The sequence below is a fragment of the Notamacropus eugenii genome, chromosome 4, assembly GCF_028372415.1.
Source record: "Notamacropus eugenii isolate mMacEug1 chromosome 4, mMacEug1.pri_v2, whole genome shotgun sequence".
Lineage (NCBI taxonomy): Eukaryota > Metazoa > Chordata > Mammalia > Diprotodontia > Macropodidae > Notamacropus > Notamacropus eugenii.
This window is the reverse complement of record NC_092875.1, coordinates 127,839,140-127,865,802: the sequence shown is the minus strand read 5'-3', so window position 1 is coordinate 127,865,802 and position 26,663 is coordinate 127,839,140. Positions and strand designations below refer to the sequence as shown.

The 26,663-nt window shown below is 40.2% G+C and overlaps 1 protein-coding gene across 1 annotated transcript in view; it reads right to left on the bottom strand.

Moving 5' to 3' along the window:
* Positions 1-5,397: 5,397 nt before the first annotated feature.
* The window catches only part of EXT1 (exostosin glycosyltransferase 1), a 342,886-nt gene continuing 321,620 nt past the window's right edge, over positions 5,398-26,663 (bottom strand). Inside the window, exons 8-11 of the mRNA XM_072603234.1 lie at positions 24,182-24,271; positions 17,511-17,671; positions 15,764-15,935; positions 5,398-5,968 (exon numbers count right to left, since the gene is read on the bottom strand). Of these exons, the coding sequence (XP_072459335.1) occupies positions 5,783-5,968; positions 15,764-15,935; positions 17,511-17,671; positions 24,182-24,271 (609 nt within the window). The 3' untranslated portion in view covers positions 5,398-5,782. The remainder of the gene's footprint in view (positions 5,969-15,763; positions 15,936-17,510; positions 17,672-24,181; positions 24,272-26,663) is intronic.

The following is a 26,663-nucleotide window of genomic DNA, read 5'->3' as shown; positions in this document are numbered from 1 at the left end:
GAAGAAATTGAGGCAGAGAAAGGTCAAGTCATACAGCTATTAAGTGTCTGAGGTCAGATTTAAAATTGTTTCTTAACTCCAGGGACAGTACATTAGAGTATGCTAAGAGCTCTACAAATATTTTTCGTTCTCACAACAACCAAAAGAAGCAGGCGCTATCGTCATCCCCATTTTATATTTGGGGAAACATCAAGGCAGAAGTTAAGTAACTTACCCACAGTCACACAACTAGTAAGTGTCTGAGGTTGGATTTGAACTCAGGTCTTTCTGACTCCAAACCTGGTCCTCAATCCATTGTGTCACCTAGCTGCCCAAAGTTGTACAGGTAGTAAATGTCAAGAAGGAACACTTAATTCTGCATAGATCAGGAGAGGCTTTCCATAGGAGGGGATATATAAGCTGAATCTTTCCAAAGCATTTTGCCATCATCACTGATTTGATGGGAGAACATTATGACTTAGAGGTAGCAGGATATAGGTAGCATGAAAGGGACACTAGACTGGTAGTCTGGAGACTTGAAATCTTGTCCTGGAATTCCATAGGATCATGGATCAGTCACCTAGGTTCTGCAACTAACTAGATATGTAACTGTGACTAAATCATTTCATTTCCTTGAGTCTCAGTTTCCTCATTTGTAAAATGAGGGGGTTTGACAAGATGTCTTCTAACATTCTTAGCAGTTCTCAAACTCTCTGTGCTTTCAAGTTATGATTCACAGTTCGCCCCCACCCTTTTATTCAAATGGGAAGTCTCAGCGTATGTGAATAATCCATTCCCTGCTCATTCAACTTCCACATCACATCTGTGCTCACACCCACCAATCCCTCCTGCCAATAGAGCTCAATATATCCCTTAAACATTGAACTGAAAATAACCTTTTTTCCTATTGAACAAACTTAAAGGAAGGGAATCAGCTGTGAAAGAATATGGCCTTTGTCAAGCCTACCTCAGGAGCCTCAAAGTCACCTGAACAGATTTTTAATCCACAGGTCTTCCGAACAAACTACACGACCAGTGCACTGACTGCATGCTAATAACACCATGACAAAACAGAAACATTTTTACTTGGGGGAAAAGAAATCGTAATAATAAGTGATCTTTTTTTTTAATGAGAAGAAAGTGAGCCATACCCCAGCAGGCAGACAAGCACCAGGGACCTGGGATTGGAGACAACAGAAAGCAACAGTCAGCTCCAGGAAGTCTGCTTCTACTACCACATCAGTATCTCAGTCTTGTCCAGCAAAGGTCTCATTCAAATTCTAACCTAGCAGAATTCTCTCCACCTCCCTACTCTCATCTACCCTCTAAGTAGATTGGATTAAAATTTCATCAGTTCTTGAGATAAAAACTCAGATGGCTTGTTTTTTAATAGTATATAGGTCTATTCATATTCATTCACCACTCCCTGCCCCCCCATTAATTGAAGGTTCAGTAACCTTTACTAAAGGCCAAATGCTTAATATTCCTTCATGTCATCAGGCATTCAAGTACCAGCAAAATCAAGGCTAATATAGCATTATTTTTGCTTAATGGAAACAAGAGTCAATGTCTTTTTCAAAGAAAAAATGAAGGAGGCAATATGGATCAATCTTTCTTAGATAATCATTTGTAGTAGTAAAAAATTGAGATGCATGCCTAAGACTCCAGTACAGAGGGTTCCATAGGCTCCAGGCAAATCGAAATCCCAATTCTTAAGTGTCATTAATAGGCAAAGGTAGGATCACCTACCTCGTAACCTTTAGAATCATCTATTCTAGGTCTCCTCAAGAAGTATCAACTACAGTACAGAACCTAATTGCCACATAATTCTTCCAAGTTGACTAGTGACTAACAACACACACAGGTCCATAGAGAGTCCATTGGTTACTGTCAAATATGGCTAAAAGATAAATCCCTACACCTTCCATAGCAATGGTTATGCTTTAGAAAAGTATTGTGATGAAAAACGTTTTTCTAATGGAATCGTAGCTAAGGTTGACATTTTCCTCCTCTTTCCCGATCCCCCTCCTTAGGGACTGTAGAGGAAAGCGTCCTATTAGCAGCTGGCCAGTGTTCATGCAATTTCATCGACATGGAAGAACCAATAATTTTATTGTTGCGCCAAAAAGATTTACTCACTCACAAGCAGATACAATATTCAAATTACTAGTAATCTTGAGATGTTTTTTTTCTTTTAAATAAAAGCACATTGAGGCTGCTAGGCAAATTCCCCACAGAGGTCAACAATGAAAAGGAGGGACTTATATACCCCCCAACATTTAAAGTAGCACTTTTTGTGGTAGCAAAGAACAAGAAATCAAGTAAATGTCCCTTAACTGGGGAATGACTGCATCAGTGTGGTTGGTTGTTGTCCTTCAGTCTCAAAGAGGACCAAACTGACATCACCATGATAAAGTGAAGTTTCATTGTGTACAACTGTATAGACCAGTATGAGCTGATCAGACCAATATGAGCTCGGAATGCTCTGCCACAGGCTGAGCACAGACAGTCAGTGTGAACATTTGGAGAGGACACTTCAAATTTGTGCATCTTACGTTTCCTTTGTGCTGTCTCAATTCTGCTTTGCTCATAGAGCACAGCACCCTTTCTGATATGGGCACGCCATGCTGAGAGGTCCTGTGCCAGTATCTCCCGATGTGGAAGACTGCACACAAATAAAATCAGCCTTTTTTGATCTTTAATTTTGCAGAATTTTCTTTCTTCATACTTCATTATAAGGGGATGACTCTGGGTGGGTTCAGCCAGTGGATTCAGGAATATAAAGATAGGGTAAAAACAAAACCTATCAATAAAATTATTTTAAAACAGCATGTGGAAAATCTATTCTGATTTGTAATTATTGTCTTGCCTATAGAGCTTACTTTTAAAGACTTCATCCCTCCCATCGCGTTGTGGTAGGTAATCCAAATCCCCAAACAACTCACACGTGAGGACTGTAGCTTTGAAAGTCTGAAAGCCAACAAAAATGGATCCAAACCTGTAGGAGCACACTGAATTTAGATGGGGAAGGAAAGGTAGTGTGAGGGAAAAACAGACACTGGAAACCAATTTGCACATAATTTGACAAAGGTCAAAGAAAACAATTTGAGGGATAACGATTGTTACACTTAATTGACATCACAATCCCTTAGAACTGTAGCTCAAATGGCAAGAAAACTCTAGATAGCTTGGATGAAAAAAACTGCCTTAAAAGCAAAGATTTAGGGCTACAGGGGAAGCCCTAAATCAAGTTCAACTACTTTGTTTTACAGATGAGGAAATGGGCAGAGAGGGGTTAAGCAACTTGTCCAAAGTCACACAGAGCTAGTTGGGTCTGGAGTGGGATTTGAACTTAGGTGCTCCTGACTTCAAGTTTAGTATCCTACCCTCTCCAACCAGTTATGATCCGCCTTTTGTTGAAAACATATATACACTGTGATTAAAGTCTCATCTGTACAGATATAGGTCTAAGCTAAGCTAACATTAGCCAAGCAGGCTAATGTTGATTCAAGGGAGATAAAGAAAGGCTTAGCCACCTCTTGTGAGTCACAGAGCAAATGGAGGAAGGCAGAGGTGGAAGAACTTTAGGAGCCTTGTGACTTTGGGCAGGCCACTGAGCCTAATTCCTCATCTGAAAAATGACGTTGGGTTTGGTGGCTTTGAAAGTTCCATCCAGATAGAGATCTGGGATTGCATGAAATTCAAAGGTCTTAACCCTCAGGCTTCTCCTCTTATAGACCATGACACATCTATCTCTTGGACTTCCATATGCCAGCAATGAAGTGGAGAGACTACTGAAGCTGGAAGTCATAAACATAAAGCTGTAAGGGACCCAAAAAGTCATTTAGCCCATCCCCCTCCATTTTACAGATGAAGAAACTGAGGCCTGTAAAAATGAAATGACTTTCCAATGTCTCAGAAATTATCATTTCAGCCAGGGAGACCTGTGTCCTCGCCTCAACTATGTCCTAGATGTGAAGTTCTGGGCTTTACTTGTCCACTTTGGCATCTGTGTCTTCCTCCACAGAATTAGAGTGGAAATCTCTAACAGCTCTAGGCTCTCTTTCCTCTCCCAAACGCTAGCAAAGAAGAATGAATTGAGGACTGCTAGATATTTTCCAGCTTTGGTTGATTTAAGCCAGACTTTCTAAGCGATTTCCACATATCTCCATAAGGAAATTTTCTTCTAAACCCAAATTGGAAAGAGCTCCCATAAAAATGCAAGAGGGCTAAGGGGGAAAAATACCCCAGACAACTAGAGTGCTTATTGTTTATTCAAGAGCTTATCAGATGGTTCCTTTCTAAAATATGCTTGTTTGGAGAAACTAAACAATGTTGTTCCCCACTGTGACCACCTTTTCATCCTGCAAACTCAAGAAATTAAATGCTTGAAAATTTAAGTCTCCATCTTTTAAAATGGAATCATGGAGAACTCTTTTTCTCCCACAAAAGCATAAGGAAATGTTTGCAGCTACAAAAATTCTTTTGTTTTAACACTCCACCAACTTCAAAAGAGCATGAATCTCTTCTCGGGAGATTTAAAAAACAAAATAAAATAAAGCTACACACATTTGTTCTTGATTATTTTGTTTGCCACATTCTTGTGCAAAATGACCTGACACATCGCTCCTCCTGCTCTTTAAAACACAGAGAAAATAGGAATGGGGTTCTACCAGGGGTGACATGCCCACTGTCGTTGGAACTGCCATTGTTAAAAATGGTGCAAGACTTTTGGAATCCTCTTCTCTTGAAAGGAAGAATTTCTGAAAGCTCAGTTTTCCTATTCACTGTGGAGCTACTTTTGTAGAAAGACTCCCTTTCCTTCTCTGTGTTGCCCTCAGAAGCTTGCTCCAAGGAGGCCCCCAATCATAGCCATTGTCTGCCATCATCACACACAGGTCAAACCACTCATTATTGAATCTAACTCACTCCATTTGAAGATATCAGGTTTCTGATGGGTCTAAGTTATTCCTGCATTATTCATATGCTGCATGCTTGGCTCAGACGCCTCTTTATGTAAACATAACATTCATATTTTCATAGTGTTTTGCTGTTCTTAGCCAAGCTTATATTATTTTCTTATTTGAGACACATACAGGTCTCAATTATGGCTGATTTACTGAAAATTGCCATACTCCCATCTTCAAGCATGATTTTTTGGAGAAATAAGTGAATATTAATTTGAAAATTCAACCTACAAATACACATTTTCATGAGCAAAATGTTTTGTTTCATATTTTCCTTCCTTATACTCAGCAATTGTTTGGATTTTTTTGTTTTTCACTCCAAGTATAGTGTTTGTTTTGTTTTCTGTGGTATCTGAGCCTTTAATTCTGCAAAAAAAATAGCATAAGTAATGGAAGTGGAGTATACAGACAAAATAAAATAGCAGCCTGGAAATATTCACGACCAACACAATTTTGATTAAAGAAAGAACTCTGATTTTTAATAGTTTTGATCATTAAAAAAGTTTAAACCTGCATAGCAATCATTTCAAAAATAATTATTTAATGTTCCATAATTAAACTGTACACAACCTAGTCTTAGGACACAGAAGCCTGTGAGGTGAGTTTGCAGTCCAGTGCAATCAATCCCAGGAGCAGGGAGTCAGTCTCCCCTTGGCCTTTGACTTCTATTTGTCTGGTTTTTGTTTTTGTTTTGGGTTGTGTGTGTGTGTGTGTGTGTTTTCTGTTACTTGGCACAGTCTAGCTCCGCATGTCAGCGGATCTGCACTGGGAAGAGAGAGCAGCTTGACCCCAGTCCTTTCTCCCTTCCCCTCCCCGCACTTGGCAGAACTTCCTTCTCAAAGTCGTTCAATGTCTCGGTATTTCTTCCTCAAGATGGAGACCTGGTCTTTAAAGAGGACGGGGTCGAGCCTCATCTGAGAATGGCTCAGCGGCATGTAGCCAAACCAGCTGGCAAACGTATTCATGCAGCTCTGTCTCTGGGCAAAGTGGTCCGGGTCAGCCCAACGAGAAGCCCGAGAAGTCTAGAGGGAAAGAAGAGGAGATGAGGGTGAGATAACTGAGAGACATGGCATTGACCAAGAAATGAGGTTATTATTAAGGAGTCGATGTGGATATGGGGCAACACCAACTACCTAAGAGTCTAAAGGAAATGTAGTGGGGGAGGGAGAGAGAGGAAGGGGCGGGATACTGGTTTTGGTTCCTGACTCTGTCACAGAAGCACAGGATAATAGATGGAGAACTGGAGAATTCATAATAAAAGCTCACGTTGATCTAGCACTTTCAGGCATACAAAGCGTTTTACATACATTCTCTCACTTGAGTCTCACAACAACCTTGAGAAGTAGATGCTATTACTGTCTCCAATTAACAGATGAGGAAACTGAGGCTGGTATTAAATGACTTTCCCAGGGTCACATAGCTAATAAATGTCTAAGGCAGGATTTGAACTTGGATTTTCCACCAGAACTCCCTCATTCAATGTGAATCAGGAGACCTGAAGAGTCACTGAGTCTGACACCTTTATTTTATGGGTAAGGAAAAGAAGATGCATAGCAGTTACATGATTTTCCCAGAGACACAAAGGTAGTGAATGTCAGGCAGAATTTGAACGCAAGTCTTCCTGATTCCGAGCCCAGCACCCTATCCACTATGCCACCTAGCTGCCTAGACTTTCAGAATTAGAAGAGATCTCTGAGCCCCTCTAATCTAACCTATACCTGTATGAGGATTCCCTCCACAACATACCTTAACAAGTGACCCTCTACCTTTGCTCAAATACTTCTAATGAGACGGACCATCTTTACTCCAAGGTGGCCCTTGACACTTTTAGATACCTTTAATTTTCAGGAAGTTATTCCTTATATGAGTTATCATTTATATAGCACTTGAAGGTTTGCAAAGAGCTTTACATATGCTATCTCAGAAGGAATTAGGAGATCTGTCCATAGTCAGATAACTAAATCCGAATGTCCAGCGCTCTGCCTTTGACTGAGCTAACTCAACAGATACAGCCACAAGCTTTCATGTCTACAGCTGATATTCCTGAGGTCTGCAGTGTCAATCACAGACAAAATGCATATGAAGGCAAGAAGTACCACAATAATCAATTTCCCTCTTGCAAGGTACGATCTGATAGGGTGGAAGCGGTGAGTTCTCTTCTCGAAGCTTCTGAGTTTTGTCACTGCTGTTGCTTTGTATGAAATGAAGGTTACTGCAACTAATTATATTCCAAACTCAGGATTCAACACATTCCCAAATTTGTGTGTGCCTTTTTTAAAAACATAAAACAAAACAAAGTATAGTGATTTTTTTTGGTTGTTAAATGGAACTTTAAGGGGTATGACTTCAACTTGTCTGAAACCCTAACTTATGCTTACAAGCTATAAAGCATTTTTCCCCTAATTTTATAACATTTTATTTAAAGTTCTGAGTTCCAAATTCTATCCGTCTCTTCCTCCCTCTCTCCCTTTTCCCTTCCCTCCTCTTCCCCCTCCCTGGTAAGCAATCTGATGTAGGCTATACATGTGTGATTATGTAAAACAGTTCCATATCGGTCATTTTGTACAACAAGAATGGAATAAAAGAAAAAAAGAGTGGAAAAAGCATGCTTCAGTTTCAAATCAATATCAGCTTTATCTATGGAGATGGAGAGTATGCTTCACCATCAGTTCTTTGGGATTGTCTTGGATCATCAGAACGCTGAAAATAGTTAAGCCATTCCCAGTTCTTCATTGAACAATATTACTGTTACTGTGTTCACTTCCCTATGTCTGTGTAAGTCTTTCCAGGTTTTTCTGAAATCATCCTGCTTGTCATTTCTTGTAGGACAGCAATATTTCATTACAATCATATACCACAACTTGTTTGTCCATTCCCCAATGGATGGGCATCCCTTTGATTTCTAATTCTTAGCCACAACAGAAAGAGCTGCTATAAATAATATTTTTGTACAAATAGGAGCTTATAAAGCTTTTAAAGATAGTTCACGGAATCTAAAAGGCTAGTTAGGTAGTGTAATAATAAATGGAGTCTGGAAGATCTCAGTTTGAATCTCCCCTGTGACAGTTATTGGCTGTGTGACCTTGGGCAAGCGACCTGACCTTTCAGCATCAGTTTTTCCACCTGTAAAATGGAGACCATGATCACACCATTTTAAGGGTTATGACAAGGATAAAATATATAAAAGCACTTGGCAAACTTTAAATGCTAATTAAACATTAGTGAAGATGATGACAAGGATGATGTTAGAAGTTACCTCAGAGGCCCCCTACTCCAACCAATCACCAGTTTGGCTACTGAGTACTAAACTGTTACTATTCCAGCTGACCGAAAGTAGGGGGTATATTTGTTTGCGGTTTTTGTTTTTCTAAGTAGGAAAACATTTGAAAGCTATCACACTAGCACAAGGGTAGGCAAAAGCATTCAAGCCCACACATTTTCAAGGTTTGCACTGTGTCCCATCAGAAAACATTCTTTCCCTTTCAGCAAATGTCCTCTGTTGAGAAGACATTTTAAGTTTGTTTAATGGTTAGATTTGGTGAATGTTCATTAAGCTTGGGATATTTATCAAATTCCTCTAATGAGATGCCTTTAACTATCTTTTTTCCCCACCAAGATTGCCCACAGATTTCAAATTCTTTTTAAGGGTCTCTTACGCTCAAACCACCACTTATTGAAACTCAAGATTTCTGCATTTCTTACTCCACTTATCCTGCCCCACTGGTACCTTTACCAAACACAGTCAGCTTTGAAAATAGTCATTGCCCACTCAGGATAGGAAATTATTGATCTTGGATGAGTAGTAAGGATGGCTGTCCTCATTAATTTACTTTCTAAATATCTCTGGAGAAGAGGAGAGGATGGCAGTTTCTTTTGGGGTTAATTAAATGTGGGCTCCTTGAGGGGAGGAACTATTTTTGTTTTTCTTTATATACCTATTCCTTGATATGTAACGTTTAAAAATTCTCATTGATTGGATTTGCAGTACTTTAAAAAAAGGTGGAGGGGGAAAAGCTTTAAACAGTCATAAAAGTTCTGAACAGTGCTAATTAGGCATAGGATCATAGTTCAAGAGCTGAAAGGGGATTCAGAAGCTGTCCAGTCCAGGGTTGAGGAACCTGTGGTCTCGAGGCCACATGTGGCCCTCAAGCACAGCCTAGTTTTGAGGCTACATTCAGTCAAAGGGCCACACTTGAGAACCAAGAAGGTTCCCCATTCCTGCTCTAGGCAAACCTTCTCATTTACAGATGAGGTGATTAGGAAAGTTGAAGGATTTGGCCAAAATCACCCCGGTAGTAAAACTCAGAGGCAAAATTTGAACTCAAGCTTTCTGGTTCCAGATTCAGCGCTCATTACTCTATGCCAGCAGTTGGCAAACTATATTTCATAGATTATCTGTTTTTGTATGGCCCTTGAGCTAAGAATGTCTTTTACATTTTTAAATAAAGTTTTATTGTGATTAAAAATGTCAAAGCTATCCTTAGCTTCCAGGCCTCACAAAATGAGGTTGGCAGGCCAGATCTGGCCCTCCTACTGTTGTCTGCTGACCCCTGCCCTCTACCATAATGCTGCCCTTACTTAAGGCATAGGCAGATTCTTGAAAATCAGGTTTTCTTGAAAAAATGAATTTGAGGAAAGCCTAGGTAATGGGATTACTCAAACTGTTTTAATAAATCAACAGGCAGACGTGTGCACTGATTTATGCTTATGTGATGGTCTCTGGGCAGACAGGTGGCACAGTAGAATCAGTGCAGGCCTACAGTCAGGAAGAATCACCTTTCTGAATTCAAATCTGGCATCAGACACTTACTAGCTGTGTGACCCTGGGCAAGTCACTTAACCCTGTTTGCTTCAATTTCCTCATCAAATGAGTTGGAGAAGGAAATGGCAAAGCACTCCAGTTTCAATCAATCAAGAAAACCCCAAATGGAGTCATAAAGAATTGGACATCACCAAAAAATAGCAATAACAACAACGTGGTCTTTATTGCCTGGTATAATTGTCCATAGATGCTTAGATGGGCCATATTCAGTTTCGGAGGGTCATTTAGGGCCATTTACAAACTAGCCAAAGAGTCAACACACTTTAAAAGACGGCTGCTCAAAATGTGAATGCCAATTTACCTCTGGAGAGAAGAGGAATCAGCATAGCAAAGAATCTAGTACCTCCCTTCCAAATATTAAGTGCTCAATAAATACAGAATTTAAATGTGAATTTATTAGAAGATGTCTGTGAATTAGTCATGCTTCAAGAACTCTGACGTAAAAAGCAAAGAAAGGAGGTATGAAGATTAAGTTGGCTTCCCTAGTTCAAGACAAAAATAACAGTTCTCTCCCTGGTAAACGGCCCTATGTGTGTCTCCTAATAAGGACATGTCTTTTCTATTGATAAATGATCAAATTTCCATGTGCATGCTTATGCAAATACCCAACCTAAGAAACTTTAATTGAATGGTTCAGATGAATCCAAAGTAGCTTGTGCTCTCTTTCCCAAGTAAAACTTGTTACCATTTAAATATAGTCTAGTTTACATGGAATTAAATTATGCTCTGGAAGATGTCATAGGAATATAGATCTAAAAGCTGGCAAGAACTTCAGAGGCCATGATATATATTTGTCAGATAAGAAAACTGAAACCTGGAGATATTATGTGACTTACCAGGGTCACCTAGGTAAAAAGTCTAGAGGCCCAATTGGAAACCAGGTCTTACTCTTAAGACATGCGGTTTCTTTTCCTCCTTGCTTGATTGACATAGGTATTCAACAAACTAACTTCTGTGTATATCTAAGAGGCAGTTACATATTTATGAACAGACTGTGTTCACGTGTAAATTAGTTGCCTGGAATTCAGAACAAATTTCCCCATAGAAACGATGTTACAAATGGCAGTGACATAGCCTAGTCATCTCATCAGAACTGATGGAATCCACAATATTCATGAAGCACACAGCACTATAGTTGGGGTTTAGATTGTGATTCCATAATCTGTGACAATGTTCTTAGGGGGAAAATACCCTGAAATTCCAACTTGGGACTCTGCTAACCCTACAGTAAGAAAAGGGATATCCGTATCACTTGGCAAGCATGGTTACTCTGGGGTGAGGAGCCAGACAAGGCAGTGAGAGATTCAAGAGGCTCCAGAGAGGGAGAAAGGAGTTCAGGGGCTAGAATTTCAGTTATCATAAACTCCTGGTAACATTTCTTGGTCCTGAGCTAGACAGCTGGTTGTAGTTCATTCAATTCAATAAACATTTATTAAGCACCTACTATGTGCCAGGTACTATGATAAGTACTAGGGAAACAAGAAGAGGGAAAAACAGTTCCTGGTCTTCAAGGACCTTATAATCTATTGGGGGGGTTGGGGGGGAACCAGTATACAAACACAACCAAAGCAAACTAGATACAGGATAAATAGGAAATAATTAACAGAGGTAAGGCAGTGGAATGAAGAAGCGTTGGGGAAAGCTTCCTTTAGAAGATGGGATTTTAGTTGGGACTTAAAAGACGCCAGGGAGGTGCCATCTTAAAATGCGATAGAGCATTAGAAATTGGAGACAGGCAAAATGGGATTGAATCTTGCCCCAGACACTTGTTAGCTGTGTAACCCTGGGGGAGTTATTTAACCTCTCCAGATCCCAGGTTTGTCATCTATAAATTGAGGGGGTTAGACTCAGTCACTTCTGAGGTCCCTGCCAGCTCTAAATCTATGATCCTACAATCATTATTTTCTATTATGATATAAAAATGAATATTTTGTGCTAGTCAGGGTCTTTCTTCTCCCTGACTTGCTGTGCACTGGAATTTAGCTTCTCATCTACTTTTTCCTTAATGTATGCACACAGTCCTTTGAAAGTATTTTCTATGGTAGGGACTCTAATGCTGGGGCCCACAAATTTCATTGGGCCTGTGAGCTTGGATGGGGGAAAATAGAGCTCTATCTTCATTAACCTCTAACTAAAATTTAGTATTTTCTTCAATTATGAATGTAGGCAACAAAACATTATTCTGAGAAGGGTGTCCATAGGATTCCAAAGAAGACTGCCAACGGGGTCCATGACATTTAAAAAAAGCCCTCCTGTTATAAGATTTTATAAAAGAGGGTTAAAAGATTGCCTCCAAGCTCTTCCTCTTCCAAAAGGCATACACATAAGCAGACATGTTCAACACATAAATCCCTTTCTTCAGGAACAAAATGAGTCTTTGGACATACAGAGGACTGTTCTAAAGTATCATTCATCAAATGAGATAAAGTAGGTAAATTTTTTTTGTAAACATTAAGTGCTACATAAATGAACTATTATATATTATCTACTCTTTAGAAGAAAAACAACAGAAGTTAGGGTGAGGGGAAAGGTCCTGGAGATAAGGAGAATAGGCTGCTTGTTAGCAAATGTGAGTAGGTGCAGAACCAGAGGTGGTAAGAAGGAAGACAGGAGCAGTTGCTGGGTTGGGGGTAATGGCCAAAGGATTAGAACTCAAGCCAGGAGAGACCCCAGCTCAGATCTTAGCTCTGACACTTAACTGGGTGTCTATGGCCTCAATTTCTTCACCTATAAAATGGGGATAATAATATGTCTGAGTTATAGTCAGTCACCTTATAGGATTCTTAAGAGGAAAGAGTTTGGCAAACCTCAAAATTCTACACAAATTTTTGGTCAGATCTGTGATTTCATCAGTGCAGGAAACTCCTAAAGTGCTAATACCTTTCACTGATGCAGAACATCACCTCTTCTGTAATTTAACCTTGGAGAGCTACCTGGGGCATTGAGAGACTAAGCAATTTGCCCAGGATCCCACAGCCATTATGTGTCAGAGGTGGGCTTGAATCCAGGTCTTAAGATCCTAAGGCTGGCTCTCTATCCACTGCTCCACGTTGCTCTCTCCATCTTTATGAGCTATTATTAAATACCTTTCTTTCCTCACTATTGTCAGTCCTAACACTATAACCTCCTCCCCTTTCTTCCCTCCACCAATTGCAGAGACCTTGAGGGAAAAAGTAGGAATAGGATATGGCAATGGAACCAATCCAGGTATCAGGAGGCCAGGGGACACAGAAGTAGTAAGACAAAAGGACTATTTCAATAGATGACAAAAGAAAAAAAAAGAAAGCTTTTGTGGCCACCAGGCTGGGTGACCATTCCAGAGTGTCATGTTATATAAAAAAGACAGACAAATTGGATGAACAAAAATTGAGTATTTTTTATATATGACAAATATAGAATGTAGGCATAGCTAGACATGCCTGGCTAAATTCAGATATGGTCCCAAATAGTGTTAAAATTGAGAATAATCAGAACTGGCACTCTTAGATTGGCCAAATTTAGCAAGTCACTAGAAAAGGCACAAAATATACACCAAGAGTTATGCAATTTACAAGCTGAACTATTAAAAAAAAGTTTGAATTGCAATAAACAAAAATTAGATATTTATCAAAGTACATTCAATGAATGAAAAAAATCGGAAACTGAAAATATTTAGGTTTGCTTAAATTGTACCTATTGTGAAAGAGAAACAGTTTACATTACTTTCAATTACTTGTTGCCATAAGATATCCAGACAGAGCTATAGAGTTGTGTTAAGATGCTCTCTTCAAGCGTGCCGCATTGGAATTGACCAAGTCTATTCAGGTATTTCTAGATTTACCTGGACAGATCTATATAATCTTTAAGAATAGGGTGTTTGCAAAAATGACTACTACAGGAATGTTTTACACGATTGCCCATGTATAACCTATGTCAGATTGCTCACCATCTGGGGAAGGGAAGAGGGAGGAAAAGGAGAGAGGGATAGAATTTGGAACTCAAAACTTTAAAATATTTTTCTGGGCATATCTAGATTTGTCTTCCTTTCTCAAGATGCCTCCCTCCCTCCTTCCCTCCCTCTCTCTCTCTCTCTCTCTCTCTCTCTCTCTCTCTCACACACACACACACACACACACACACACACACACACACAGCAATTTAAAACTGGTAAGACCTATGACTTCCTTGCTAAAGGAATTTCCCTTCCCAATATACATGTCACAAATTCTTACTCTGTGCATCACATATCCTATGTCTCCTTTTCCTGCCGCTCAACCAGCATCATTACAGCAGTCAGAAAGGGCATGAAGTCTAAGGATCAATCTTATTTTCTCATCATTTCATGAATTAGCATGTCCAAAAAATTCATCACCTTGTGGCTGCTTACCTACTAATTTTCAGAGGGTCATAGCACCATAGATATGGACTAGGAAGATGGCTCAGATGCCATGTACACCAACCTCCTCACTTTCATGATGAGAAAGCTGAGGGCCAAAAAGTTTAAATTACTTGCAAAAATAAATAAATAAAATCCCACAGGTAGTAAGGGACAGAGGCAAGATACGAAACCAGGTCCTTGGACTCTATAGGTGAAGTTTTTCCCCTTTGGCCCAAAATTCTGGTAGGTTCTCAAAGGAGACAGGCCACTGAGGCTCTCGTGCTTGATAGGACTCCTGAGAGCATGCTTTGACAGTTGAGGGCCACCTCAACACTGTGATGAGCAAGGCTTTAATGGAGGACCATTAATTTATCACATTCTAAATCGGGACCATGAGCATGAGTGAAAAATGAGACACAAAGGCACGGAGTTAAATCTCTAAATCACATTACTGTGATTGTTAATGATCCTGTCCCAAATTAAGATAAACCACAATCTGAATGTACCCATAAGTCTATGTTAAAGGAGCTGTCGTTATCCCTGGATCAAATTAACTAGCTACGAATGATACTTCAACATTTCAAGGACCTATAATTTAATCCATGAAGGCACTACCTTCACAAATGCAGACCAAATTCCATCTTAAACTTAGTAGATAGTTTTATTTACCCTTATCTGGGTAACATCCTGTTTTCCCTTTGTAGATTGTAAGTTTCTTGAAGACAGAGACTTTCATTTTTGTCTTTGTACCCAGCACCTGCTATATTACCTGGCATACAGTAAGCACTTTAAAGCTTGCTGACCTGAATTGGAACTTCTGAGCATTGGTAGGGACAAAAGGAATTCACCATCCTGTAGCCACTGCCTTGCTGAACCTCTCTGATCTCAGCTAGCATGGCTCTCGGCTCACACTAGAAGGCACTTTAGCTGGGTCGGAAAGGCCAAAGTCCTCTGTATCACTGAGTCTTTGAGAGGACAATTTATGTAAATTAGGATTACAGGATCAGTTGGAAGGGTGATTAGAGGTCATTTAGTCTAACGTCCTCATTTTACAAATGAGAGAACTGACGTTCAAAGAGGAGAGACCTGCCTGGGGTGACATAGACAGGAAGGGTTGGAAGCAGGATTTGAACCAGGTCTTCCTGACTCCAAGTTCAACAAATTGAATTCTTGCACTATGAAGGTCGTGAGATAACTAATCACATAAACCCTGGAGGAGTTATTAAAAGTCTTCTCCATATCATATCCTGAATCAGATGTGAAGTAGCCTTTTCTTTTTCCTTCCCTTCTTTTTTCTTTCCACCCTTCTTTCCATTCTTCCTTCTTCCTTCCTCTTTCATTCCTTCCTTCCTCCCCTTCTTCTTTGCTTCTTCCTTCCTTCCTTCCTCCCTCCCTCTTTCCATCCTTCTTTCCTTCCTTTCTTTCTGTGGTATGGTTGGAGAGGAAAGATGTATTTCTGGTCAATCTCCTACGTTCCAATCTTAAAACTCCCTAAGGTCCTCTACATTTGGACTTATTTGAGTTTATCTTAATTAATCTTCCAACCAGCAGGACCTTGCTCAAGAGTTCTTCAGCTAAAAAAAACATTTAAACCCTCTGTTAATAAGCAAGACAAAGTTAAGTTCCAGCTGCCCTCACCTGCCCCATCATTGTCTCTTTATACTGTTTTTTCTGGGTCACTTTGATTGGAGGCAGTTTCGTCACAGCTGACACAAGGAAGTTCATCAGAATGTCCTCACAGTTGGCCAGCTGGTCCACCATATTCTTCAGGCTGGCTGGCAGATAATGAGTGTACAGGTAGTGATAATATCTACAAAACCGAAGGACAGAGATAGCAATTCATGGGGAGATGTCATTATGGGATGATATGCGATTCACACATACAGAAAAGACATATAAGCCAGCTGGACCCCAAAACAAATCATTATAATTGACTTGTCACGGATCAGAAATAGGGGTGATGGCTCACCCAGGTCAAATCTGTTAGGGAAGTACATCTGAACACTTGAAAACAGCAAGAGGAATAACTTAAATATTATTTATTTACTGTGAAAGACCTTGCTTTAGGATTCCATGGATGTAGTTGAAATTCAAACCAAATCATAGTAATATATAGAGCATCCCTCACCCAAGAAATCCATTACATGGCTATCCTTGTCCTTGATACTATGAATACCGTATTCTACCACATATGGCTCACAGTACAGATGTTTCAAACTCTGATTCACTGTGCCTGAATCTGCTGGACCCTTCAATTAGCCAGAATTTTTCCTCTCAACTTTATTTTCAAGAGAGAGAAATTAAATGACATTAGCAATTTGTTTGGTAAAAAAAATACTTTTAGGGAACATTCTGGGCCTATGAGGCACAGAACACAATCATCTATGTTTTGTATATTTAAAGGACTTTAATGGCAAAATGCTGAAATGGAAGAAGATATTGATTTGAAGTGAGAGGACCTGGGTCATATCCTGCTTCTGCTTACTAGCTGTTTGACCTCAGACAACCTCCCTAGGCCTCAGTTTCCATACTGATGAATGGAGAGGGTTGAACCAGATGGTCACAAGGATCCCTTCCGACTCTAAATCCTATAATCTAATGACTGTCTCTTGCCAAGTGATATTTGAAGTTATAACCTCAAGGCCCTTAATGATCCTCAATCATCAAAGACCCAATTATGGCTGGCATTTCCTCCCTTAGTATAGAGGAGAGCAACATATTAATTAACACATTTTTTCTATCTTTAATTAAAAACAGCTCATATTTACACAGTGCTTGAAGGCTAATAAATCACTTTCTTGAAGTTGAATAAAGCACTGCCAAGAACCCTTTAAGGAAGATGATACCAATATTATTCCTCTCATTTTTCAGATGGTGAATTTGAGGCTACAGACCTGAAATGACTTGAACATGGCTGCACTAGCAACTGCCAGGACCTGGATTCAATTTCAGCTCTCTGGACTACTACCAGTGCAACCTTGGGCAACTCCTTCTGCCTCCACGGGCCTCAGTTCCCTCATTTATAAAAGGGGGGTGGCGGGGTCTGACTAGGTCACGTCTGAGTTCCTTTCTATTTAAAAAGACTGCCAGCAACAAAACCGCAACCATAAAGTTAACTATGAGTAAACAAAAAATAAGTCAGTTAAACAGGACAACCCACTCCCGGAGCATGCCGGGATTACTGTATTATGGCAATCAGAAGGCAATATGCTTAGAGGTTTCTCCATATACAAGTTCGGGCAGCCAGGCCATCTGAGCTGAGCCAAGAAGTTAACTAATTAACTCCCACAAATGATCTGAACATGGCTGCCAAGTTTCAGCTCCGGCTGCAGCCAGAGCTTGACCTGACGCAGCATTGCAGGAGAGCCCCGTTTGATTTGCTTACTTGTGGTAAATAGCAGCTCCTGTCAATACCATGGAATAGTCATTAGTCCACTTAGACGTGTAACCCCACCGTTCTTTAGTGTTATCCCAGAAATGGCTGCGAGCTGGGTACCCTACAATCCTCTCTGGAAAACTCTGCCACACTGTAAAGGCAAAATCCACCTGCAGGCAAAACACAAGCCAAAACAAGTAATCAGCAATGTTAACAAGTGTCAACAAAACATTACCTTCCCCGCTAATTCAGGATGCAAAATCCGGGGACTGTTGCAAAACATTAATTCCACGTATTCATCAGTAAATTAAACTGACTACTTGACATTTTGCCCTGTGATTATGCACATTTTAATGTTTTCTGTTAAAGGAAGCTCAGAGCATTGCAGAGTTGAAAAAGAAATCCACAGACAGGTCCTTGTAGAAACTCAGCTTGCTCAGGGGAAACTATATTGGTCTGGTTTGTTTATTTGTTTTTTCCCCCTGGTGGCAGAAGTGACTATCAATTTGCAGGAGGTATACAGGTATCATTGAATAAATGGAAATAAATTTGCCAACACTGCTGTACTGGCTATATTGTTCAAGTGAAATGGAGTCAATTCAAATAAATGTATTGAAAATAAAATGCATTTTTAAAGGTGATTTTTAAAAAAGGGCAAGTCCTAATGGGAGAATTTCAATATGGGGATGACATAATTAAGAATGATAATTACGGTGTTTTTAGGAGATGGAAGTATACCATAAGAGAGTGAAAATTTAGAAATTAGATGCAGCAAGATCAATTTAAACTTCTGTTTTGTTTTGTTTCGTTGAGGGAAATGCATAGTTTCAAGAGTACATAGCAACTTGGCCAATTAGAGTTTCTAAGTAGTGGTCCTGCTTTCAAGAGTTATTTGTAGCTAGCAAATAAATATTTAAAATCCATGTAAGATTTTTTTTCTGATTCTAAAAGACTACATTGTATTTTAGATGTTAAAAGTGTTTAGAAATCACCTTGCAACACTGCACAAGGAACCCTTGCTTCATGAATAGTAAAAAGGTGTGAAGCAGTGGATAGAGCCGTGGGCCTGGAGTCAGGCAGACTCATTTTTCTGAGTTCAAATCCAGCCTTGGGTACTTACTAAGTATGTGATCCTGGGCAAGTCACCTAACCCTGTTTACCTCAGTTTCCTCATTTGTAAAATAAGCTGGCAAAGGAACTGGTAAGCCCCTCCAAGTATCCGTGCCAAGAAAACCTCAAATGGGGTCATGGAGAGTCAGACAATGACTGGAAAATGACTGGCTATAAACATCAATCTATCCCTTGTCAGAATGAGCACACATTTCCTACTGAGGAGGTGAAAACAATGAGGTTTTACTGTGTCTCCATATAACACACAAAGTAAATCACCTCCTTAATTACCCAGGTAAAGAGTTATGAATCACAGATCCTGGCTACATGATATTCTGGGGTAGATATCACAGAGGGCACAGACTCCAAGGCATGGTTTTCTTTTTCTGTCATTCTTAATGCCTGCTGGAAGTGTTGCCTCTAAAGAATAAATTTTAATCAATGGATTGAGCCTTAGAGAGAATAGCTCTTTCGACAGGACTCATCCAGTTCTATTATCATCAAAATGATTACTCAAAACCCAGTGATTAGAGCATCTTATATGTTAATACAAACTAATATTTATTAAGAAGCTACTGGGCAGAGTGTTGAGGAAGATGCAGTTTAGAAACATTTTGGAGGTAGGGAGGGGCTAGAGCAGGGGTGGGAAACCTGAGGTCTCCAGGCCATATGTGGGCCTCGAGGCCCTCAAATGCAGCCCTCTGACTGTCTCACTTGAGGACCTAGAGGGCCACATGTGGCCTCAAGTCTGTAGGTTTCCCACCCTGTGATTTCATTGGTTAGGAAAGAACCTCTATCAATGGAAGGTAATGTTGCACAATGAAAACATATGCTGGATCTGAAATCAAAGGGCCTAGGTTTGCATCTCAGATGTGCCACTTAATCCCCCTATGAGAAAAGACAAGTCAATTGATCTTGCAGGTCCTTCCAGATCAATTTCCTCATCTGCAAAATGAGGAGGTGGGGCCAGCTGAATTGTTGTGTGAAGTCTCTTTCAGTTCTAAATCCATAATCCAGTGATCTTCGTACAGGTAGGCAGCCTTTCTGTAACTTACAGTATTAAATGGTTGCCTGGGGGCACTGAGAGTTTAAATGATTTGCTCAGATTTCCACAGCCAGCATATGTCAGAGGCAGTACCCTGACACCAGGTCTTACTGACTTCAAAGTCAAGTCTCTATCTATTATACAGCAATGACTCTCATTAGAAACATCAATCAATCTTATTGGTTAAAAATGCCACTAATATTTTTAAATATCAATAGTTATTCCTAACAACAATTACTGTTACAGTCATATTTGAAGTTTCCAAGTACCTTTATGTCTAGTCTCTCGTTTCATCCTCCCAATGACCCTGTAAATTATGCAGGGAGGGCAGTTGTATTTTACATATGAGGAAACAGACTGAAGGATGGACCTCCACGATGGATGCAGCCAAGACCAGAAATGAGACCATCTAACATTTAGCCTTGCGTTCTAGAGGTCACACCTCTCTACAGGGGTAGAATGCTTCAGTAGGAAGATAGAAGGAGGGTGCCCATCAATTTTAGTTGGCTGAACAAATTATGGTACAGAAATAAAATGGAAAATGATTGTGCAGTAAGAAATGATGAAAGGGATGGGTTCAGAAAGACCTTGAGATGAAATGATTGAACAAATGCCAGGTAATGTGAGCAAAACTGGAAGAACAATTTATACAATAAAAAACGACATCAGAAAGACACAGACAATGTGGGAATTTGTTTTGCTTGGCCATGAATATTTATTAGAGGATTTTGTTTTGTTTTAAAAAGAAGTGGAAGAGGAAGGGAGGGAGGGGGAGAGAGGGAGAGGGAGGGGGAGAGAGGGAGAGGGAGAGAGAGAGAAGTTTTTTATTTGAAAAATATGAAAAAATTTAAATGGAGAACATAGGATCGGGAGTCAGACAATCTGGGTTTAAGTCTCCCTACATTTACTGTTAGTGAGAACTAGAGGAAGTCACTCGTACTTTTTGATCCATCCTACCTGTAAAGTAAGAGCAGTAATACATGTCTACCTAACTCATGAGGTCGTTTTAAGGACCAAAAGAGGTCCCATATATAAAGTACATAGAGTAAACCATTAGAGGAATGTCAGCATTATTATTATGATAAGATATGAATGGAAGATGAAAAGTGAGACTGTGGAAGGCATTAAAAAGCAAGGTAAGGGATTTGAGATTTGCTCCATAGCAACAGGGAGCCATTGTAGACATGCGGATGAGGGATTGGCCCAATCAAAACTGAGCATCAGGAAGATTTATCTGGCAAATGGTACACGGGGCAGATTGGGAGGAGGGACTCCAGAGGCAGGAGGCCTGGGTAGGAGGTTGTCATCCTGGACTTTCAATGGAAAGTCTAATTCTACTGAAATACAGCAAGAAAGTTTGATTTACATGGCATCCAATCAAATGCTGCTTCCCAGAAAAACCTAAGGTAATAACAACCACAAGCATTTCTATGGTGTTCTAAGATACATGATACATTTATACACATATAATAGATATATACGTATATGGATTCTGTTGTTGTTCAGTCATTTCAGTTGTGTCCAACTCTTCATGACTCCATTTTGGGGTTTTCTTAGCAAAGACACTGGAGTGGTTTGCCATTTCCTTCTCTAGCTCATTTTACAGATGGGGAAACTGAGGCAAACAGAGTGAAGCGACTTGTCCTCCAGGGTCACACAGCTAGCAAAGGTCTGAGGCTGGATTTGAACTTATGAAGATGAATCTTTTTGACACCAGGCCTAGTGTTCTATTCACTGTGACACCTAGGGGGCACATGTACATGTATGTGTATGCACATATATGTATGTGTGTGGTATGTCTATATACACACACATATACATACATACACTCGTTTGATCCTCACAACAGTACTAGAAGGCAGGTCCTGTTATTATCCCTGATTTAGTCATGAGGAAACTGAGGCTGAGATGAAGAGGGTTACACAGGGCTAAGTGTATGAAGCATGATGTGAACTCAGGTCTTTCTGACTCACCACATCCAACACTTTATCCATTTTTTTCCTAGGAACCTGAAGACTTAGAGACATCATGAGAACTGCCAGTATCTCTTGGGGGTACTTAAATCACATAGTCACAATCTCTACATTGTTTCTAGTGTTTAATATTTAAATGTCTAGAATAATGAAGAAATTATATCAGGTTCATCTTCAGAGAAGAACCCTCACTGTTCTCACTTTAAAAAATTATTTATGACCCCCAAATAGAAATATATACATTGCCAAGAACTGGAAAGCCCAACGGGGTATTTTTATCACACGGATTTCCTCTCATTTCCAAAATGTTTCAAGTAATTTCAAAGCAAGTTAAGAGAAATTCAGATAAAATTGTTATTCCTGTGATCGTTCAGATCTCGACCAGATCATTAGCACATCAAAGAATCAAAGGTCAGCTTAGGGCCCTTTCTCTTAAAAACTGACATCTGTTTTCTTTAGATCACTTGGACAACTCAGATTAATGTAAATAACTATAAACCAAGTGTGTCTAATGTCCCTCCTAGCATACTATATAAATATCTGTCCTTGTACTAAGGGGAGACATTAAAAAGAAGCGGAACGGACTTGGGGGAGGGGGAAATAAGCCAATATGTAATCAGGTAAAAAAAAGGAAAATGAAGCAAAAAAAAAAAAAAAAAAGGAAGAAAGCAACCCTCGCCCTAGATCATTTTAAGTAGCATTACCCCTCTAGTTATCAGCAAGAAGAGCAAACCAGCTTGCCAGCCTCTTAAATCTCCATATCATTTTCAACCCACATTGCCTTCTAATTACCGCACATACAACAAATGTCCCTCTCAGCATGCGACACGGTGCTTGGGACTGTTACTCTGAGAATAGAAATTGACATGGAATGTGTGTGCATCACAGAGGCAAGAAGTTGTTCTCTCATGGACCACAAAACATCAACCCTAGGAGGGCCTCTTGTGCCCCGGAGGGTGGGGAGAAGGGCTGGGGAGTGGGAAGAAGCAGGTAGGGAGCAAATATTCCTGATTACATTTTAACAATGGGATTTTCAGCACATGCCATGTTCCCAAGTTGCAGCAGTAGCCAAACGGCGATTTGTGCCATCCCATATCAGGGGTTCCATGTATGCTTTCCTCTTCCAAAATTTAGTTGCCTACTTTGCCCCCACTCAACACAACTGCCTTCAAGAGCTTCCTCCCTCATCTCAGAAACAGCAATGCTTTATTGAGATGAAGGAAGTCCTGAACACTTCTGTCTCTTCTAGTATTTCTCTATGACATCTGCTTAACTCCATGTTACGGAAATAGAAGCATCAATTGGGCTGTGAGAAGAAGACAGTGGGTTCCTAAGCTCAGTCCACACTGAGTCTTATTGAGAAAGGAAAGAAAGGCCAAGAGAATCCACCAACAATGACCGCAGATCAGACAGTGAATGACAGCAAATACTAATGTTTAGTTAGAAGGAAAAAGCTTATGAAAGAGGAGGAAAAATGAAGAGGAGAGGGGGAAAGGAGAACAAGGAATAAAGTCTCTAAGCTTTTTAGTAGCTACCATTAATAATGTATTTCCAATATGCTACATTTTTATATAACTGTCTTTGGTCTCCCCGATGGTTTAAAGAAAGGTTTCAGGGATCAATACTCATCCAAGTTGTAAAAATTGGTTTTCTACAGTATCTATCTTTCTTCTCCTCTCTCTCCCCCCTCATGCGCTCTTTTAGTACAATCTTATTTTTGGCACAAATATCTGAACATCTGAAAGAGCAGGGATCTCCATCTCAGACTTAAAGTGAAACCATTTGCTCTTGTGTGGGTGAAAGAAAATCAACACTTGTACCAAGGCAGAAATACTGTTTTTAGAACCAGGAATAATGTTCCATAACAGAGGCAGCATACACCCGCACATACATTAAGATGATTAGAGAAGGGTGGAACTGTTTTCTCTGGACAGGATAGTTAAAAGATGATGCTAAATGGACCCCTCTGGGCCCCTGCAGCACCCTACTCCCCTTAGCTTCGCCTACCTGCTGACAGCGTACATACAGAAAGAAACAAGGGAAAGGCAGAGAGAAGGAAGGCTGGGCAATGCAAATGAGGAGCCAATTAACCCCAATAACAAAGAGGGAAAGGCCCTCCTTGGGACAGGTGGTGGCAGGGCCACTGATAGAAGTATAAGAGGTTGAAAAATGACACTGTGGGAAATTTCTTTCAAAATTTTTTTTTCTCTTCTCTTTTGAGTTAGGAACAGAAAGTTAGGAAAGCCCTGGTAGATCAGTGCAACCACTCAGAAGAGTTTACCTCTGAGCATCTATAATGACCCTAGAAAACCAAGGACGGGACCCACTTCTCTCCTTTTTTGTAAGTGGGGGGCTGTAGGTACAGAATGCTGTATACGCTGTCAGACGGTCATTTTGCCAACTGGTTTTGTTTCACTGCTTTTCTTTGATACAAGGGTTGGCTCACAGTGGAGGGTACACAAACCTGAAAATGATTATGAGGTAAAAATCAAAGTCATCAAAACACTTAAAAAAAAAAGGATGTCTTTCTTCAGATAATGGGCATTACTCACCTCAGTAGTTGAAAGCACAGTGTCTTCATCAAGACTTAGAACTGCATCTGTGACAATGTTGTCGTAGGGAAGAAAACGACTGCTCATGACCTGTGGGTCGGACAGAGTGAGAAGGGGGTAAGAGAAAAACCTCGGTTCCCTTATCGTTAGCAGAAGGTGGAAAAGAGAGGCAGAAGCCCACTTTCATTAGAAGGCAGGCTCTTGTCCTTTATTTTTCCTCTCCTCCCTCCAAAGGTACATCCTAATTTTTTGTATCTGTTAGGGCACTGCTCAGCACAACACCAGACAGCTGTCATTCTCCATCAGCGTGGCAGTCAGCTTTTACCTTGTACTGCTGGAATTAGAGAATCTGCAGATCTCAGAGTTGGAAGAGACCTTAGAGGTGAATTGGGAGCCAGTCTTCTCCTCAATATGCTGCCTGATGATGAATCTCACACTAATGCTAATGGTACCCATTTGGAACATAGTCTTAGGAATCACATTAACAACAACAAAACATTCGCTCACTTCCTTCTAGGTAACAAATTTACTATGCTTCAGTCAAGAAAGGAAGGAAAGCAGCTGGTCTTGAAAGTTCTCTATGGTTGGAGACTCTTGTAGCAGAGCAACCTCAAAGTCCAGTATGGCGGAAATGGAACCAAAAGGAAAGAGAGTGGTGGGGAGGAGGGAGAGAGAAAGAAGGAAACAGAGGGAGAGAGAAGGAGAGAGAGAGAGAGGGAAAGGGAGAGAGTGAGAGAATGAGGAGAGAACTCTGATGAAACGAGTTCCTATAATCTACTGAAGAATAATGGCCCAATCTCAGCCCACTTAAAAGCACACCAAGTTTTACTTAAATCTAAACTAAATGCCAGTCCACCTACAAGGATCATCTAAGAAGCTGTTTTCTAATTCATGAAACCCCTCAGCATGGCTTAAAGAAAAGCAAGTGTCCACCAGAACCCATCCCTGGGAGCTCAAGGGATGTGTCTGCAGCTTTCATGGCTCCAGGGGTTGTTCTTACCCAACTGGCCCAGGTGTTCTAGTTTGCTTTTTGCTTTTTTGGGATCCCTCTTCCCCAGTCTTTCAAAATGAAATAAAAAGAGATCGCTATTACTACATATGCGATGGTCAGAAATCACAGCCCTGAAGCATTTCTCCTGATACTGTTTACATGTCCAGTGACTAAGGCAGAAGCCATCAGCTGCCAGCTTAGCAGCACTCTGATCTTTCCCTTGTTAAGTCTACAGGGGAAAACTGAAAAGACAAGACCCATAAATTCAAAATAGCATTTTGCAGCCAAAGCAGCCAACACATCAATTTTGAATTCAAGGCCAAGCATCCTAGTTATAAAATGGGAAATAGGGAAGGGGTATGATCTTGCTCCTCTTGTCTGACCTAGTGCTGGTTTCAGAGGACATAGTTTCCTTTCTTAGCTTCGCCAATAGAGGGCACCATTAGCTGACCCAACCATCTTCCATCTCCATTTCCTAATCTGTAAAATGAGGGAGTTAGATTCAATGACATAAAAAGTCCAAGTCTAAATCTATGATCTTATGAGGCTGAGATCAAGAAAGAGCTATAAGGGTGCTTTGTCTGAAACAGTTTCATAGATTTAGAACTGGGAGGGCCCTTATCTAGTCTAAGCAAATCTTTTTACAGATAAGGAACCAAGGCTAAGACTGGTCAAGATGGTGTGTGGGAAGAAGTAATGTGAATGAAAGCTGGCAAAGTTGATGGACACTAAACTGTAGAAGATTAAATGCCATGTTTTTAACTTTGGATTTTATCCTGCAGACAACATAGAACCATTTAAGATTTTCTGTACCAGGGAATAACACGATGAGACATGTGCATTGGAAAGTCAACATTGGCAGCAGAATGAAGGATGGATTAGTGAAAGAAGAGACTGGAGGCAAGAAGACTAGATGAAGGCTATTACAATAGTGAAAGTTAGAGGTGAAGTTGGAAGTGACAAGAGTGAATGGGGCAGGTACGAAAGACCCTGGAAGTGGAATCTACAAAACGTGGCAATCACGGGATTTGGGAGATTAGGGGGATTGGAGAGAAAAGAACCAAAGGTGATTAAGATTTTGAGAGTAGGTGACCAGAAGGATGTGCTGCTATTGATGGGAAGAGGGAAGACTGAACAAAGGATAGACATACAGAAAATAATGAGTTCAGTTATAAACATGGTGATTTGAGGTACCATCAACAGATTGAGGTGGACATATCCAAAGACAGGTAAAGGTAAAAATAATGACACCTGCATTTTTACAGAACTATTGTTTCCAACAAACTTTACATACATTAACTCTGAGACTCACAACAACCATTTTACAGATGAGGAAACTGAGGTTCAGAGAAAGTAAGTGATTTGCCTATAGGAATGCTGTTAATGTTTAATACAGCATCTGAAACTAGGTCTGCAGGTTCATAATCATATCCATTATACTATAAGGGTTATTAAGACGGGGGGAGTCCAGGGGAGAAACTGGGCATGAAT